Genomic DNA, 17,993 nt, shown 5'->3' with positions numbered 1-17,993 from the left:
ACGCACAACAATCAGAAATTTCAGGGAGGAAAAGAAAGATAACATGAAGCGCGAGAGAGACAGGAGAGAGGGAAAGAAGCGCAAGAGAGAGGCACCATGCTCACAACTAAGAGAGGCAGACATCTAGGACAGATGATCTAGGACAGATGGAGACGCAAGAGAAGGACAGTGGGGGTACCACGTTTAATAAGAATTTCTATCATATTATTGAATAATCTGCAGCGCCCAGTAATCAAACACTTCTTCCCACATCTTCAAATAGCACCGCACCAAATAAGCAGCCCCAAACGGCCCTTGGTGAGCCGCACGCGAGAAAAATGTGGTGGGAAGTGGAGAAGTGCCGGCGACCAGACACGTCCAGATTTCTATATTACTTCAAATAGTACTTCCTCTGCTTTCTTGCGTTCGCACGCCTCCCCTTCCTTCTTCTTCTTCCCCTCTCAATAGGGAAAGTAATCGCTTCAATTTCCCCTCCTTCGCTTACTCCATCCACATTCCATCGCCCTATTCTTCCTCAGCTTTCTGAGCCAATTTAGCGCAACAGTAGGAGAGTCTCAATGTCAAAGTTCTTGGGATTTCTCAGTCTCACCGAGCTCTTCCTGAGCTCCATGGTTCATCTCCTCTTTGGGCTCTACATATTCAGCTCAGCCGTTGCTTGGGACCTCTCACAGGCTCTGACCAGCTCCCTTCGACCGACAAGCTTCGACGCCCCAGTGGAAGAAATCAATGGAAGACGGCCATCGATAGAGGCGGCTGTTGATGACTCAGTTCCACCAATCGTTTTGGTTCATGGAATATTTGGATTTGGTAAAGGGGTGAGCTTTTTATTCCGTTTTTCTAATATAAATCCATGTCTGAAGAGCGACTAGTTAATTATGTTGAGTCGGATTGTGTTGCAGAGGCTAGGAGGTCTGTCCTACTTTGCAGGAGCAGAGAAGAAAGACGACCATGTGCTTGTGCCTGACCTTGGCTCTCTAACAAGTATTCATGATAGGTATGTTAAATGAATTATTTTTAGTATTTTCTGTGTTTTTTTTTGTTTTTTTCTCTGATGATGAGTTTATAAAGATTGAGTTTTTTGGATTCAGGGCAAGGGAATTGTTCTATTATTTGAAGGGAGGGGGAGTGGACTATGGAGAAGAGCACAGCAGAATCTATGGCCACTCACAGTTTGGAAAAATCTATGAACAAGGTAGGATTTTTATATTTCAGTCATCTTGTCCAATATTGTTGATTTTTAATTTTTTATTCTTCTGAAAAAACAAAAACAGGGAATTATGCTATATGGGACGAGCATCATCCAATTCACTTTGTTGGCCATTCCGCAGGGGCGCAGGTTATTCGTGTTTTGCAGCAAATGCTAGCTGACAAGGTAGTAACTGCCAAATAAATTCTCTTTATAATCAACTTTAATACCTATATATGAAATAAAATTTGACTTAGAGGAGAACAAGTGAAAGCTTTGTTCAGGATTCCAAGCATAAGCACTCAAATTATTTGATGTTATGACTCAAGGAATTCCAAGGTTATGAGAACACTTCTGAAGATTGGATTCTGAGTGTAACCTCCTTATCTGGAGCTCTCAATGGAACAACAAGAACCTACTTTGATGGAATGCAGTAAGTTTTAACCATCTATAATCCATTTTCATCAAAATTTGTGCTCGGATTCTCAGTTAGAAACCCTTAAATTACAGGCCTGATAATTGGAAACTCATGAAACCAATATGCCTGCTTCAAATTGCTCGGGTTGGAGTCAGCATTTACGACTGGCTTAACATTTCATGGCTTAAGAACTACTATAATTTTGGATTTGATCATTTTAATGTGGAATGGAGAAGAACAGGAATTACAGGACTTATAGATCTTCTCCTTGGAAACAGTGGGCCTTTTGCTACTGGTGATTGGATCCTGCCAGATCTCACTATAGAAGGCACAATCAAGCAGAACAGCACACTCAGAACATTCCCAAACACTTATTACTTCAGTTATGCAACTAGAAGGACTAAGAAGTTTATGGGGCTCACTGTTCCATCCAGCATTTTTGGAATTCACCCAATGCTTTTTTTAAGAGTTCTTCAGATGACAATGTGGCGGCACCCGGCGGATTTGCCTTTGCCATACAAGGGATATAGGTGAGTTGATTAGCAGATATTAGGGGTGTATTTGAATCAATTTGACTCATCAGCTGGCACGAGCTCGGTTTGATAAGTGGCTCTTGAACTGAGCTTGATGTGCAAAACAAGTCAAGCTCAAGCCACCTTGACTCGACTCATTAGCTTGTGAGCCGACCAGTTTACAAATCATATTCAAAATATATTGAAATTCAAGAATATCTTTAAATTATTAATAATGTTTAAAAATTTATATTTTATATTTTATATCTAGTGATTTCTTATTGCTTATCTCTTAAATGCACACTCTATTTGTCATTTTATGATAGCATTGACTTGAATTAATATTATTTTCTCGCTTTCATATTAAACAAGCCAGTTCATTAGCCGAGCTGGCTCAAACTTGTAGAATTAGGCTTGACATTATGCTTAAATTTGATTGATTAATCAATCTCAAGCTTAAGTCGAAGGTGGCTTGAGCTTGACTTTACTCATTTACACTCCTATCAGATATAGATTGAGAATTAAAATCTTATAGTCGGCTTGCTCAGAAATTTGTTTTGTAAAAAAAATTGATTGCAGAGATGAGGATTGGTGGGATAATGATGGAGCTCTGAACACAATATCTATGACGCACCCTCGATTTCCAGTGGAGCAGCCATCTCATCTTGTTGTGGACGATTCAGAGTGTTACCCTCTTCAGCCTGGAATATGGTGTGTTTTGTTCTGCCTTTATTGAAATATCATAAAATTCTCAGTTCTTTTTTGTTATCATAAGTGTTACTAATTTTTAGTACCAAACATTGCAGTAAATCTGAAGTTTAATCATTTTCATCTACTAGTAATAGAATAGGTCATTTAAAAATTAAAGTTTGACAATTTTTTATGGTGAATCTATGAAATTGAAAGAGAGGAAGTTGCACTGCTTCAATCATAAAATCCCTTCCTTCATTCAAGGGATTCTTATTAGTTCAACATTTTTTAAAAATAACTTTATCTTCTATGTTAAGGGCTTTGTTATCACTTTTGATTTTATTTTAAAAACATGTTTGATTAGTCTATTTTTTACTTGTTTTTTTTTTAAAATCAAATTAACTTGTTTTTAAAAACAATCAAAATATTTAAAAATTATTTTGATTATTTTTAAATATAACTAATCATATTATAATATACCAAATATGTTTCATTTTAAGTAAAAATAAAAAATAAACAAAACAAAAAAATAAAAACAAAAATTGACTAATTCCACCCACCCAAAAAAAAAAAAAAAAAAAAAAAGCTTTAAGGGCAATTCGGGATCAATTTTAATTTTAATTTTCTATTTTTTTATTTTTATTTTATGTTGTTTATGATTTCATTTGGAATAAAAAACATATTTGACAATTTGATTAAGTTATAATTATTTTAAGAACACTCAAAATAAGAAGTTATTTTGAATATTTTTAAAATCATGTTAATTTATTTTTTAAAAACAAAATATAAAAACATGTAAAGAACATCTTAAACAAACATATTTTTAAAAACAAAATAAAAAATAAAATAAAAACAAAAGCAAAAAGGAAAATTGATCTCAAACAAGCCTTTATTTTCTATGTCTGAAGATCAGGTTAATTTATCTAGTTTTGGTAAATCCTTTCCTGCAAAAAAAAAAAAATAAAATGATATAGAGCACATGAAGGTATAAAGGCTTGCATTTCATTTAAATGTAAAAGCCCAAAAAGTTTCTTGATGTGTAGTTAAACATGTCTTGTGTCTATTAACAATATAATAATATTGTTAAAATGTTAATAGATTTTTATTAGTATGGTGATAGTTTTTATTAAAATACTAAAGTTTTATTAGCATGATATTGATGGCTACCAACTCATTAACATGAGATTAATTTTGACAATGTTGGTTCCATTCAGGTACTACAAAATAATTGAAGCCGATCACATCTTCTTCATAATTAACAGAGAGAGAGCAGGAGTTCAGTTTGATCTCCTTTATGATGGTATCTTCCAACGCTGCAGAAAGCATGCGTTTAGGACTGCTCCACCACCGATTTTGCCTAACCAACACGATTAATAGAATCACATTCTTTCTTTCTTTCTTTTTTTTTTTCCCTTGATATTAAGAAGAGATTGAATGATTAAAACTGTAGAGCTTTCTGGTTGTAGGAACTTCATTAATGTCTCTGTATTGTTTCATCTGTATGAACTGTAAAGATCTGTTGGTTCGGATTTGTTGATAAATTTTCTCAAAGTTTGATGATTGAAGTTATGGAAATATGCAGATTCTATGATGGTGATCCCAAAGTTGTGTTTTGATTGTAGAAATTTGACTGAAAGGAGAAGATAAAAAAAAATTATAAGGCTTAAATGATTAGAGCAGATACTTGTTGAACGAACGCATGATATTTGTGCTTTTGTGCTTTTTTTTTTTTTTTTTCATTTTCTTAACATGAGAAAAGGGGGGAAGTGCTGTGATTTTGAGGCACTTAGTTGGAGAGAAAGATTAATATTTAGTCATTGTGGAAGGGTTTCTCCTATCAACCTCTCCTATTTGTTTTCCATGTGTGTTGTTCATTAGTTTTAATGAGTATTCCAAATTTGTTGTGTTGTGTTGTATTAGAGACTTAATTGTAGAAGGGGGTAAATGTATCATTTTCTTTTTTTTTAGTATGTCGTAATCCTCTCTTACTTATAAAAGAGATTAAGACTGATTTTTTAATGTGGAGTTGTAACCCGATTTCAACAATCTTTTCTTTCTCCCATGTTGCAGTGGAATAACCTCTCTCCGTGGATATAGGCGGATTTGTGTCGAATCACGAAAATCACATCGTGTTTTATTGTTTATTTGTTATGTGATTTTGTATTCCGCATTGATTTGAACAACAATTGGTATCAGAACCAGATTGGTGTGATTCGTGGACGATTCCATCGAAGTCGCAAACATAAAACAAACAGATCAGAGCAAGTTAGGTTTAGAGATTTGGTGGAGTCATGAATAATAGCATGTCATCGGATATTTCAACATCTACCACAGTGGTGGCAAAGGCATCAATTCATTGGTTGGTTGTACATCTCATCAAAATCCAAGTGACGAGATTTGGTGGCAAAGAGAATTTTAGCATGTGGAGATGTGAGATTATAGATGCGTTGTTTTCTTTGAATTTAGAGAAGTTCTTGATCTTGATGAACTTGTGCTCTTTGAATATAGAGAAGTTCTTGATCTCGATGAACATTCAGAGGAGATGTCAGAAAGAAATTGGTTGAAGATGAAACCCGAGTGTTTGTGACTTGACTTGAATTTGTTAATCTCAAGAGATTAAATATGAGGTGATGATGAAGACTTCTGCATAAAATGTGGATGCTGGAGAGCAAACTTCTCACAAAGAGTATGGAGAATTGTTTTAGTATAAAACATTGAATCTGTTTTTATGAGACGCAAAATTACTATTGATAAACACTTGAATAATTTTACAAATCTTTTGATATTCTAAATGAAGAGGTTGGAGATAAAGACAATACATTTTTTTTTTGTTGAATTCTTTTCTATATGAGCATGAAAACTTCACGATTACACTCATTCATAGGAATGAGATCTTAAATTATGGCGAGGTGACTACATCATTATCAAACCATGAGTTTCGTCGAAGGTGTAAAGAGTCCGTAAAGATGGAGTCAGCTGAGACACTCTAACTTGACAGATTTGAAAATAATAAGAATTGGGCAAAGAATGATGGTAGCAGCGATACTTCTCAAAAGCGGAACAAGTTTCACGAGCACACTCTTGGGAAAAATCAATTTATTTTATGTTTAGAGATTTTCCATTAGAAAAAAGATTTTCTAATATTGACGAAGTAGGAAAAGGGAGTTTTCACTTGGGAGAAGGCCAGTCTTGATGTGGAGAGGTGCGACAAGGCAGATTCAGATGAGAATATAGCTGTTGAAGATTTTCATGACTTGTAAGAAGTGAATTAAGACTCATACTAGTAAAATTTTTTTGATATATTAGATCAGGCAATGAGAGTGAATACACATCAGATGCATTCTCGCAGGAGTTCTAAAGAACTAATATAGAGCACCACTTCACTATTCGAGAGACACCGCAACAGAATGGAGCTGCAGAACGGATGAATTAGACTTTGGTGGAGAAAGTTTGATGAATGTTGTCTAATGCTGGGTTTAATAAAATTTATTGGTCTGAGGCCATAGACTATGCTTGTGCTTAATGAATCGTTTATCTTCTACAACTATTGGGAAGAAGGCCCCAAAAAAGATATGGTCTGGGTATCCCCCTAGAGATTATTAGCACATAGTATGTTTGGGTGTCTAATTTGCTATCACAAGCATAATGATAAACTAGAATCATAAGCAAAGAATGTGATATTCATTGGCTTTAGATTTGGAGTCAAGAGCTTTAAAATTTATGATCAGGGGGAGAGGAAGATTATTATTAGTAGGGACGTTACATTTGATGAGGAAAGCTTGTTGAAGCCTATAGACTCAAAGCAAGTGGATATTTTATTGGGACCACAGATGTGCAACAAAATTTGGAGTTTGATGAAAATTCGTTTTTTCTATAGAATCGCCCCCTGTTACTCAGGTACTTGATTAAGTTGTAGCTCGGAAGGTACGTATTGACAATGCTCTGGATATTGTAGAAGAAGATATTGAGGATGAGGCCCCTGTGAAGGAATCTTTTGTTAGGAGTTGGACAAAGCGCCAAAATATCCCAAAACCAACTTGGTTGAGGGATCATGTTGCATTTGTACTTTCAGTCATAAAGGCTAAAAGTTTTTGTCACTACAAGGAAGCTATAGAGAACTCAGTTAGTTATTTTTGGAGAGAAAAAATGGATGAAGAGATGGACCCTCATCAAAAGAATGCTACCTAGAGATTGGTGAAGCTTCCTCCCGGAAGAAAAGCCATAGGGTGCAAATGAGCATATGTAAAAAGAGAAGGATCTCAGAGAAATTGTGTGGTACAAGGCAAAATTGGTAGCAAAATGCTTTACACAACAAAACGGATTGACTATAATGATGTGTTTTCTCTAGTGATCAAACATCCCTCAATTCGTGCTCTCTTAAAACTTGTTGCATGGCTGAGTCTGATTTTGGAGCAGCTTGATGGGAAGACAACATTCCTACAAGAGGAATTGTAAGAGAAGATCTATATGTTGTAGCCACCTTGATATGGAGCATAAAAAAACTTGGGTTGCAGACTAGAAAAATCTTTATATTAGATGAAGCAATCACCACGACAATGATATAAATAGTTTGATTAGTTCATGATGGGACAAAAGTACAGGAAGAGCCCATACGATCACTGTTCATATTTTAAGAAGTTGGTCAATAGTGAGTTCATCTATTTGTTTCTATTTGTTGATGACATATTGGTTGCATTTATGAGTCAGCTAAGTAGGGGTGTTAATTTAGGTTTGCGGGTCGGGTTCAGGTCCAACCCAAAATTGACATAACTCAAATAGATTTAACCCAAACCTGATCATAATATTATGAGTTGAAAATCTTAACTTGAACTCGACTTGACCCAAACACGGGTAACTCAAAGCTGAACTTCTAACCCATTTAATATAAGTGCAACAACTATTTGGATCAAAATTGAGTCAAAATTGGGTTAATTTTGAGTCACACTTGGGTCATTTTTTAATATACGGATCAAATTCAAGCATATTTAAGGTTGGATGGTAAATTTTGGATTGGTGGGTCCCAAAAATTAAGGGTTTAAAAATCTTACTTCAACCTAACCCAAAAGTTATTTGGGTCAATCCCAACCTAGATTTTCTTAGTCAAGTTGGTGTGGGGTCAATTTTTGACATCCATAAGACTGAGATTGATAGGATGAAGAAGCAATTTTCCAGATATTTTGAGATGGAGTTGAGAAAGCTCACATAATTCATACATGGAGATTCTCAAGGACAAAACAACTAAAAATATTTAGTTCTCATGAGGAACTTATGTTCAGAAGGAAATAAAAAAAGTCGAGGGATGATTTCTCGAGCAATGCATCTCACTTTCATTTTAGTTTAAATTAGTGTCCTAAAGAAGATCAGGAGAGAAAGATATGTGATCGATTCTTTATGCTAATGTATTGAGCAATTTGATGTATGCTTTGTACTTGATCAAACATTGTATAAGAGGTTGGTTTTGTGAGCAAGTTCACGCCCATGATGGAGTCATTGACAGACTATGAAGAGTTGAGGTATCTAATGAGTATAGTTGATCTCAGATTGATGTTTGAGAAACCGTCATTTATTGCTAATTTGGGTGTAAGATACACAAAGTGATATGGATAGTCGTAGGTCTAAAAATTACTACTTATTATTTCAAGAGATCTAGTCAGTTGCAATTCAATTCCTCGGTATACAGTTTCTTTGACTATCATGGGTGTTGAATATATGGCAATCTTGAAGATAATGAAGGAGCATATATGAATGTAAAGCCTACCAGATGACTTGGGAGTTTATCAAGAGTCTTTGACGGTATTCTGTGATAGTTAGAGCATTATATTCTTGACCACAAATCGAGTTTATTATGCCCATACCAAGCGCATTGATATGAGGTACCACTTTGTTCGGACTTGATTGATGACGAGAACGTTCTGTTGAATAAAATAGATATCAAGGATCCAACGGATATGCTCACAAAGGTACTACCAGTCAAGAAGTTCACATATTGTAGGAGTTTGATGAACATCTGGGTTCATGATTGATTGCTCACCCGTGCATTTTGAAGAATTATGCGAGACTTGATCTCTTTGAGAGGTTGTTATGTAAGCAACCATCTTTATGCAATAGTTTTGGTATTAGGGCCATCTCCCATCATCTGAAAATGATGAGGTGAAAATATTTGTATTTGTCTTATACGTAGAAGGGGATAAATAGATCATTTTTTTATTAACATGTTATAATCCTCTTTTATTTATAGTGGAATAATCTCTCCCCATTGACGCATGTAATTTTGCACCGAACCACATAAATCATACTATATTTAATTGTTTAAAAGGGGATAAATAGATCATTTTTTTATTATTTATCAGTATGCTCTATCCTCTCTTATTTATAGTGGAATAACCTCCCCCAAATGACGCAGCTAATTTTGTACTGAACCACATAAATCACACTGTATCTGATTGTTTATTTGTATTGTGATTTTATTTTTCACATTATTTTGCACAATATGTTGTTCTCAATGAGAGCGAAATGAAAGGCTATGCTTCAATTAACAGAAGTTCTGCTTTTTACTTTGATTGAATGACTCTATGAGCATAATTGGATGGAACATTTCCTTAATAGAACCATTACCAATAGCATCCTTTCAATTATTTCTATAAAACAAATCTTGTAAGATGGGGGTTAAGCCTTTTATATTCTTTTAATATGTAGATTAGTCAAGATTTATTATGTTGTGTGCTGGATAATTCTGAAGAACTGTGCTGGATAATTCTGAAGAACTAAAAAAAAAAAAAGTTTTAGCTCAATTAAAATATATTGAATGTACATGAATAAATATATTAGAAGTTAACAATTTTAATTGTTGGGTCTGAATCAACTAGAACTATCTATTATATATTTTAAGTTACGAAGTTCTCTCTAATTGTAAAAGATGTGGTTATATAAACATAAACTGATTTGTCCTTTTGTTGCAACTACAAATAAACACTAAAGTTAATCAAATTACAAGGATTAAAAAGCATTATGTGAGTTTTATTTTTTCGACATTGGTCTTTATAGAAATATATAGATTTGAGGATTTCATTATTTAAATAATAAAACACGGAATCAAAGGTAATGTACTATCTCGAAAGATAGAAATATCGTTTACGATGAGTTCAATTACTTAAATTAAGAGATATTGAATATTTGCAAGGTCTGCAATTAAAATAGATAAATCTTTCTAATATCTAATCCAAAGACTATATAGGATTTAGATTAAATATGAGTTACAAACTTCCGATGAGAGCAAACTGTTATAGTTAATTACATCTTAAGCAACAAAAATTACTTAAGAATGCCCAAGATTAAAGCTGGAGTTTTGTCTTCAAGAGATTCTAAGCTTAGTTTCCATAATTGATAATTATGAATATCAAGTAGGAGAGGCTCAAAATTTGAACATTTTATTTATGGAAGCCAAAGGAAGTAAAGTAGATGTTGAAGATACTGAGGAACTCTGTGATATCTCCACTCTCCTATTATTTGGCTTTAATGACTTTGAAAGTAATTTATCTGATGTTTTATTTAGGACTTAGATCACACGATATATGATCATAAGTAAGTTTAGGAGGTAAGAATTTATGTTGAAACTAGACAAATAATCTCAGAATCCTTAAACTAAGACGGAGTTCACTTAAAGAAGTGAAACCTTGGAAACCTAGTCTAAAGGAGGAGAAAGAACACAAACAAAACACATATAATAGACTTATAACCCTACCTAGAAGTGATCGTCATCTAAACCACATAATCGTGATAAAATCATGCATGATCAGTCATAATGAGTACAAGATAAGATTTTTTCTTATTTATGTGGAATAGTAAGTCTTACAACTTGATTATAAATCAAGTTGTCGAACTATGACTGGTAAGCACATTGTTCTAAGACGTATGTAAATATATTTTTGTAATTTATTATTTAATCATTTTACATATCACTACACTTATGTGTTTTATTATTTTGTGTTAACTTTTAGTTCCGAGTGATCATAACAAGTTGTGTATAAGTTATGTAAGTCATTGATGATCAATGTTTAGAGGATTTATTCATAAGACTAATTGATAAGTAAAGGCAGGCTCACTTTCTAAGGTGGTAGTCCTCATAGGACGAATCATCCCTTTGTGTGCAATGTGTGAAGGCTTGAAAATAAGAAGTAAACACAATATAGAATGCTTATGCCTAAAGTAATCTCTCTGTAGCTATTCCTAAATCATAAAAGAGATTTCTACTCAATTTTTATTGATGTCAATTTGATTTATGTTAAATGCATGATGTTCTAAGGTCGTACAAATTTATTTTGGTTGTTTGTTTCATTTAATTAAAAAAAATGGTTGAAGTTATTTAGTTTGGGTAGAAAATATGCCAGTATGGAGCCTGCCGATAATCCAGACAAAAAGAACAAACCAAGCACTAACCTAAAATTTGGTCAGACATATTGAGCAAAAACATAGGACAACAAAATGACGACAAGAGGGTATCGTCTTTAAACCTACATTAGACTCGTTGGTCAAATGTGTCTTTTGAACATCATTGTTTGTTTATTTGTGTTCATCCTTCACTTCAATTCCATCGTCTTTTAGATAATTTGGATGCCAACGATTGACCAACCATGACAGACACCCTAACGCTAAAAAGAAAAAGACTCGGTAGGAAAGAAAACTTATGTTGCTATGTCTTCTTAGATTTAAGTACAATAGCCCCATAAAATAATGTTAGCATATCCTAAGCTTACTATGATAGCCTAGAAACCTGTAAAGAAAATATATGCAAGAAAATGAAGATGATTTACTTGTAAAAATAAAATTATAGCTAACAAACAGAGAAATCATCAAAGCACAAGCTAACATAATTATAAAACTAAGCGTAGTGTCTTATGATGTCTAAAGGTAGAGAGTGTAAAGCAAGAGGAAAATGATGATGATACATGGTCAAGATGCCCAAGGCTAGATCGTCCTGAGTCATCACAGTCTCCTATCTACTTAGTCAAAAAAGATAGATAGCTTAATTCAACCAAAGATTCCTTTCAGCAACCATATTTTACATTGTCCTAGAGATCTTTCTAAATCTGGGGTGAATTATTGTTCAAATTGTGTTTAATTTTGTTTGTTCATATGGGTTTACTTTAAGTTTTAGTAACTTTTGAATTTTATGAGCTTTGTGACTTTTAGTTTATTTAATAGTTATTTTATTTTTAATAGGATTGTTTTTTAATTTTATTTATATGGCAACCTAGATCAAGATGTCATGTTTTAATCGTCATGGGACGTTAATGTTTGAGGTTTAGTGACCAAGTTGCCTCGTCAGGCTTCGATCACTTCGGTAGTAGGACTTATTTTCAGGTATTTCATTCCAGGCAATGTTTGGTTTGATACTCATTTGGTCTGCATTTCCCTTTTCAGAATGCTACCCCTCCTTCATAACATATGATTGGTTTCAATACCTACGTAGCTATGGCGAGATCCATCTTTTTCAAGAAAAACATCACATTAGTTGGTCGATCAGCATGATCAAAAGGCTCATCATACTATGATCCATCAACACCACCCTTTTTCAATTTGATCTTGTAATCAGATTCGAGGTCAAAAGCTTAAACATGACACATTTTTTCAATTTGTTTCTCTAATTGAGACCGAGAGTTTAAATCCATCACCTCTTTTCGATTAGTTACTCTAATCCAGATTTAGAGTTTAAGTCCACCTTTTTCTGATTGGTTCCTCTAATCAAGGTCGACAGCTCAAGCCCACCACCTCTTTCTAATTAGTTCCTCTAATCGATATCAAGATTTCAAGCTCATCACCTCTTTTTAATTAATTCCTGTAATTGAGATCGGGAGTTCCAGCTCATCACATTTTTCTGATTAGTTTCTCTAATTGAGATCGGGAGTTAAAGCCCACCACATTTTTTCTGATTAGTTCCTCTAATCGAGATCGGGAATTGAAGCCCATCACTTTTTTTCCAATTAATTCCTCTTATAGAGCTCAAGAGTTCAAGCCGAACACCTTTTTCCAATTAGTTCCTCTAATCAAGATTGAGAGTTCAAGCCTATCACATTTTTCTGGTTGGTTTCTCTAATTGAGATCAATAATTAATCCATCACACCATTCAATTTTTTTTTTTATCATGATTGGGAGTTCAAGCCCAACATAGGAATTTTTTATCGACCTTCTCAATAGAGATCGAGAGTTAAGGCTTGATTGCCTTCTCCCCGATTCACTCTTACTAGAAAGAAAACTTGGCATTTGTGGAGCATGTTAGCAAGATTCCCTTCTTCCTGATTCCCTTATGTCACACCAGTTTTAGTCAGAAATTGGGGCCTAGAATAATAAAGCACAAAAGCATTCCCATTGGTTGCAACCAAAAATTGCCAACAAGCGTATTGCATCGATATGGACACAACACGCTTGTTGGGGTTTTTGTTGGCATCATTTTTTTTTTGTTTTTCTCATTTTGTTTCGCTTTTTCGGGCCTTTCTTGAGCCTGCACAAGCACAATCAATATCTCAAGTATGGAAATCAGATATAAGGTAAAAAGTCGTCAAGCGTTGCAGCCCTGATGATAACATCGCAGCCTTGTGCGTGATAAGACTTGCACTCGAAACCAACCACCACCATTTATGTCGTCATGCCTTCTGGATTAGGCACCTTGGTGCTCGTTGAACATATTCAATGTGAGTGCTGAAGCCCAACATTTTGACTGAGAAGCACCCTGACCCCGATGGCAGCACAACATTGCCTTACCATAAAAATATTTATGGTATCCACTCAAAAAAGTTAATATTTAGGAATGACATCACAACGCCTGGCGGCAAGGCACCATAGACATATTATTTATAAATATTAAATAAGGTTGAAGGCTTTAATGCGCAAAATTTTTTGTAGCAAACCTTTGCCACATGTCTTCCCCTTTTTATCACTTTGTTGTTCAAAAAATGCCACTATAATTGTGTGCATGCACAACGAGGCCAAGGACCGGTCATGCCCCAAGCCAAGTTTCTGAAATCAACCTATGCAATGAAACTTCCAATTATGATGCTCACTCTGCATCAATAGCTCCCATGCCCTAGAGAAGCTTGTGTAAGAATGCATGGCTTCATCACAGTGCAACATTTCATAGCATTCCTTTGTCCGAGCATGTCTGCACGTTACGGGAAGATGTCACTATGCCCAACTAGAAGGTAGACATTCTCCTAGAGCAGATGGACTCCATCATGGGTTGGCTCAAGCATATCAAGCAATAGCAAGATATGTTGGCCCAATGGCAAGAGGAAGATTGTGAAAGGTGCAAGAAAACACTCTAACATTCTCCTCATGATTGTAGTCTAGCAAGAGGAACAAGCAAGACAACGAACAACCACACCACAGAAGGCAGATGGTTACCTGATGCTTAGGGGTTCTGTGACGCCCCCATTCTTTTTTTGTTGTTGTTTTTTTTGTATTTCCCTCTCTTTTTAGTCGTACTGATGTGTTATTTTTCCCATATGTAAATTGTTGGGAATATACAATCTATTTTGCATCCTTAATAATATCATGACATTCTGATACGTTGTTTGCGTGTTTTATTTTATTTTTTGCTCAGGGTGTTTACTAACTCTTCGTCCAAAACCTCTGAGTGCCCCTTGGCTTGGTGTTGTTGCCCCTTACCATGGTCACAACTCCGATTGTCTCCATTTGACATGCATCATTTTGGGCGCTGACATGGCATTTGATTTGTCTGCATTGTCGCAGTGCTGCTCCCAGTATCGCGACCCCCCTGACAATTAGGGTCTCGATGGCGACTTCTAATTCGACAGCCACAATGATGTTTGTTGATGTGGCATCAGCCACGTCTGAGGCACTCCAACACTGCTCCTGGAGTCGTGGTGGTTAAATTGAGACAAGGCAAGCTTTGAACTGTATTTTTTTCATTTCGGCTGACATGGCATTTGACATGTCGATGTCACAGCGCTACACCGACTTTTGCCCTATAAATGGGGTATCCTTAGGCTTTTCCAAGGGCTGACAATTTTGTTTGTTTGGCCCTTTGGTTAGATTTGTTGAGTATTTAGCAATATTTTGGATCTAGTTCAGCCTTCTTGGAGCTTCTTGAAGACGCAGGGGTTGGTTAGAGCTTCTAGTAGCTTTCCCTTCCTTCCAACCACAAGAGAGTGGGGTTTCCTCCTGCTTCCCTCCTTTCCTAATTTGTGTGCAGAACCTCCTAACGCTAGTGTTGTCATTCGTGGTGTTCGTGAGAGCCAGTGAAGTAATCAAGCAATCTTTAAAGCTTTGGGTGTCGCTCAACCTTTGTATAGGTGAAAATCTTTCTGCTTGTATGATTTTCCTTTCTAGAAAAGCCATATGTTGTGTGTTAGACGAATTAGGCTAGGTTGTTGTTAGAGGATGCCTAGATTAGATCCTTGTGTTTCCCTGTCTTAGCCACAATTTTCTTAGTGCTCAGTTGAACATAGGGCCTTCATTTTCTCTAGTGTTGTAATGTCGTTCTTTGGTCATTATGGCCTAGTTCCCTTTCTATATAAAATGAGAGTTCACATTTCTCGGTGCCCAATCATTGTATAACCCTATTGGTAGTTGTGTGTCAATGTTCTGTAATGTCACAAGGCCTCCTAGTTCTGTTTCCACCAGTTTCAGGTGTTGCTTTTCAGTACAATAGTGTCAAGCCCGCAATACCAAGTCGTAACATTGCTCTCAGCATCAGCATTGTGACCTTAAGCGGATTTTATTTCCACTTCCGCTAGAGTCGCAACATCGCTTTTGGTGACCCAACACTAGTCGCTACTATGTGGTTCAGTGTTGTATCTCTTATTGATAGAAATATAGCATAACATCCATTTCCGATGGTAGTAGTGATGGCTTTTGGTGCTATGATACACCAATTTATACTCATTTAGACCCATATTTTATACTCATTTTTGATGATATTGCATTTTAATGAAAGGTATTTTTATGTTTTCTTGCAGATTGTTGATTTTTAGGACTTGAAGCAAAAAATAAAGCAAAAAAGATGGCATTTAGAGTCAAAATTGCGTTTTTGAAGAAATGCTCAGGGCCGACGGCGCCAAGAGTAGCGCCGACGGCGCAGACCAACAGAACAGATGGTGAATTTTACTCAGTGTCAATGGCACCGCTTGACAGAGAGCAGCGAATTAAATTACGAAACACTGACGCCGACAGCGCCAGAATGGGCGCCAACGGTGTCAATGTCAGTTCAGCCCTTATTTCTAGAATATTCAACGAATTTGAACGCTTTTTGAAATGTTTTTAGAGGCACCTATTGGAGAACCGACTCTAGGCTTTATTTGGGGCCAAAATTGATCAGAAAAGTGACTCTTCCTTACATTTCATTGTCTCAATTCAACCTTCTATGCATCACACATTTTTTTTTCATTTTTCATTCCACAACCATTTAGAGTCCATTGTTCTTATAATTTAGAGTTTTGTGGTGAGATTAAGTGTGAATTCTTCTCTAAGAGTGTAGGAGAAGGAGAAAAGTGAGAGACTTCTTCTTCCTACAGTTCCTAGAAGAGGCTACAAGGATTTGCTTTGAGAAAGAGCTTCAAATAAGTATTGTTTGTTTATTAGTGTTGTATGAACTTTCGTTTATATATGAAATTTGTGTTATGTTGTATCTTTCTCATGAAGTCTGAGTAGTTTACTTTATCTTTTTCCCTACTCTGAGATATGGTGAAATGAATGTGATGATTTTTCAACTCCGAACTTAATTTACTTTTCGATCTGGCCAATTGAATTGTTAAAATTTGTTGTGAAACATATGATCCGGAAAATAGAGTATGAGTTCTACAACAGAGTGATGATCACATTTGATTCCATGAAGGAGAATTTCGTTCATGGAATTAAGTGCAAATAAATAGAGAAATATAATTTGTTGGGTGTAGAATTAGAGAATCTTTAGGGTGACAGACTAAAATCCTCAATTCGATCTTAGTGTTTAAAAACTAAAGTGAGAGTTAGCCTTTAGGTGAAGGGAAGGAGAGCTCTGGAGTAAGAGCCAGCATCCTCCTAGCCTAGCCACGAATTTAGGGACTAAACCTGTGATTAGCCAATGATTTTCTATAACACTATATCAGGGTAGAGAATTAAAACTGCTCCTATTTGGTACAATACATATTAGAATCATTTATCTCATCTCATTTTACCAAAACCTCATTGTAGTGGGAAAGATGTTTTTTCACATAAGAAATCTTCATCATATAAACATAGTTTAATAGTTTAGTAGTTACCGTTTAAACTTTGTATTTCAGTTTTGTTATTAGTTAAATAATTTAATTCTGATAATATCTCAACATTCAAAATTAGTGATTGTAATTTCGTTTTGACTTTCTGTGAATTTCCTAGTAAATTTATCATTTCAAATTTAAACATTCCCCGTGGAATCGATATTTGAGGCTTAAATAGAAATTCATTTATTTCTTGATAACGATATGTATACTTGCGTAGAATCCCAATATTAATTGTTTAAATTTTTTATTAATAAAATATTGCATCAAGCTTTTGACATCATTGCATAGCGGAATCAACTATATAATTTTTACACAGTTATACTCTCGGGATCATGCTACGATGTCGAGAGTTAACCGAATTGCTACCTTATTATGTTTCACAGGTCGTGTAGTTGATCCAAAACTTTGGAAAGTGCAGTGAATATATGACACTTGTCGTCCAGTCAGGACCAATCTTAGCGGTTTGAGATTCTTTTCTTGACTTTTGCATGACAGGAAGTACGATAATTTTTCTCTGTTGTTTGTACACCCTTATATATGGATGACGACCTCTTTTGGCACTTCAATCATGTCTGTAGATCAAACTTGATTATTCGGAACAAGTGGGTCTTCCAACATTATGGATCCTTGACCCTAGAACTCACCCTCCTGAACCGTTGGTATATCCTTCAACATGGATGACGATTTTGTTTTTCCCAAATGATCGACAGAGCTTATGTTGGTTCTGTCGTTTGCCAACATTGCTCAATGTAACTTGTTTTCTTCCGTTTTTCACCTTTTGCATACCACTTGTGTGAGACGTGTAGGATTATGTCCGAGTTATGTCACTGGCTAGGTTTAGTTTGCATTGTGTGTTGGCATACTCCCTGCATCTCCAGATTGCGAAGATCGCTCTATAAAGTCATCTTCACAGCATCATAGCAACCTCTTTA

At 35.3% G+C, this 17,993-nt stretch overlaps 1 protein-coding gene across 1 annotated transcript; it reads left to right on the top strand.

The window, feature by feature from the left end:
• The first annotated feature begins 249 nt into the window (after nt 1–249).
• On the top strand, nt 250–4,410 carry LOC110029080 (lipase-like). The gene is made up of 8 exons (XM_020731202.1): nt 250–815; nt 900–994; nt 1,089–1,192; nt 1,272–1,372; nt 1,516–1,619; nt 1,697–2,134; nt 2,696–2,827; nt 4,021–4,410. The coding sequence occupies exons 1-8, from the start codon at nt 558–560 to the stop codon at nt 4,178–4,180; spliced, it is 1,392 nt and encodes a 463-aa protein (XP_020586861.1). The 5' UTR covers nt 250–557; the 3' UTR covers nt 4,181–4,410.
• Nucleotides 4,411–17,993: the final 13,583 nt, after the last annotated feature.

This window comes from Phalaenopsis equestris, unplaced genomic scaffold (genome assembly GCF_001263595.1).
Source record: "Phalaenopsis equestris unplaced genomic scaffold, ASM126359v1 Scaffold000545, whole genome shotgun sequence".
Classification (NCBI taxonomy): Eukaryota; Viridiplantae; Streptophyta; class Magnoliopsida; order Asparagales; family Orchidaceae; genus Phalaenopsis; species Phalaenopsis equestris.
Note: the sequence above shows the minus strand (reverse complement) of the source record. Positions and strands in the feature narration are given on the sequence as shown.

Excerpts from the sequence above, each read along its gene's own strand:
- LOC110029080 (XM_020731202.1), top strand. The coding sequence starts at position 558 with ATGTCAAAGTTCTTGGGATTTCTCAGTCTCACCGAGCTCTTCCTGAGC. Across the intron at positions 995-1,088 it reads CTAACAAGTATTCATGATAG|GGCAAGGGAATTGTTCTATT; the intron begins GTATGTTAAATG and ends TTTTGGATTCAG. Across the intron at positions 1,193-1,271 it reads TGGAAAAATCTATGAACAAG|GGAATTATGCTATATGGGAC; the intron begins GTAGGATTTTTA and ends AAACAAAAACAG.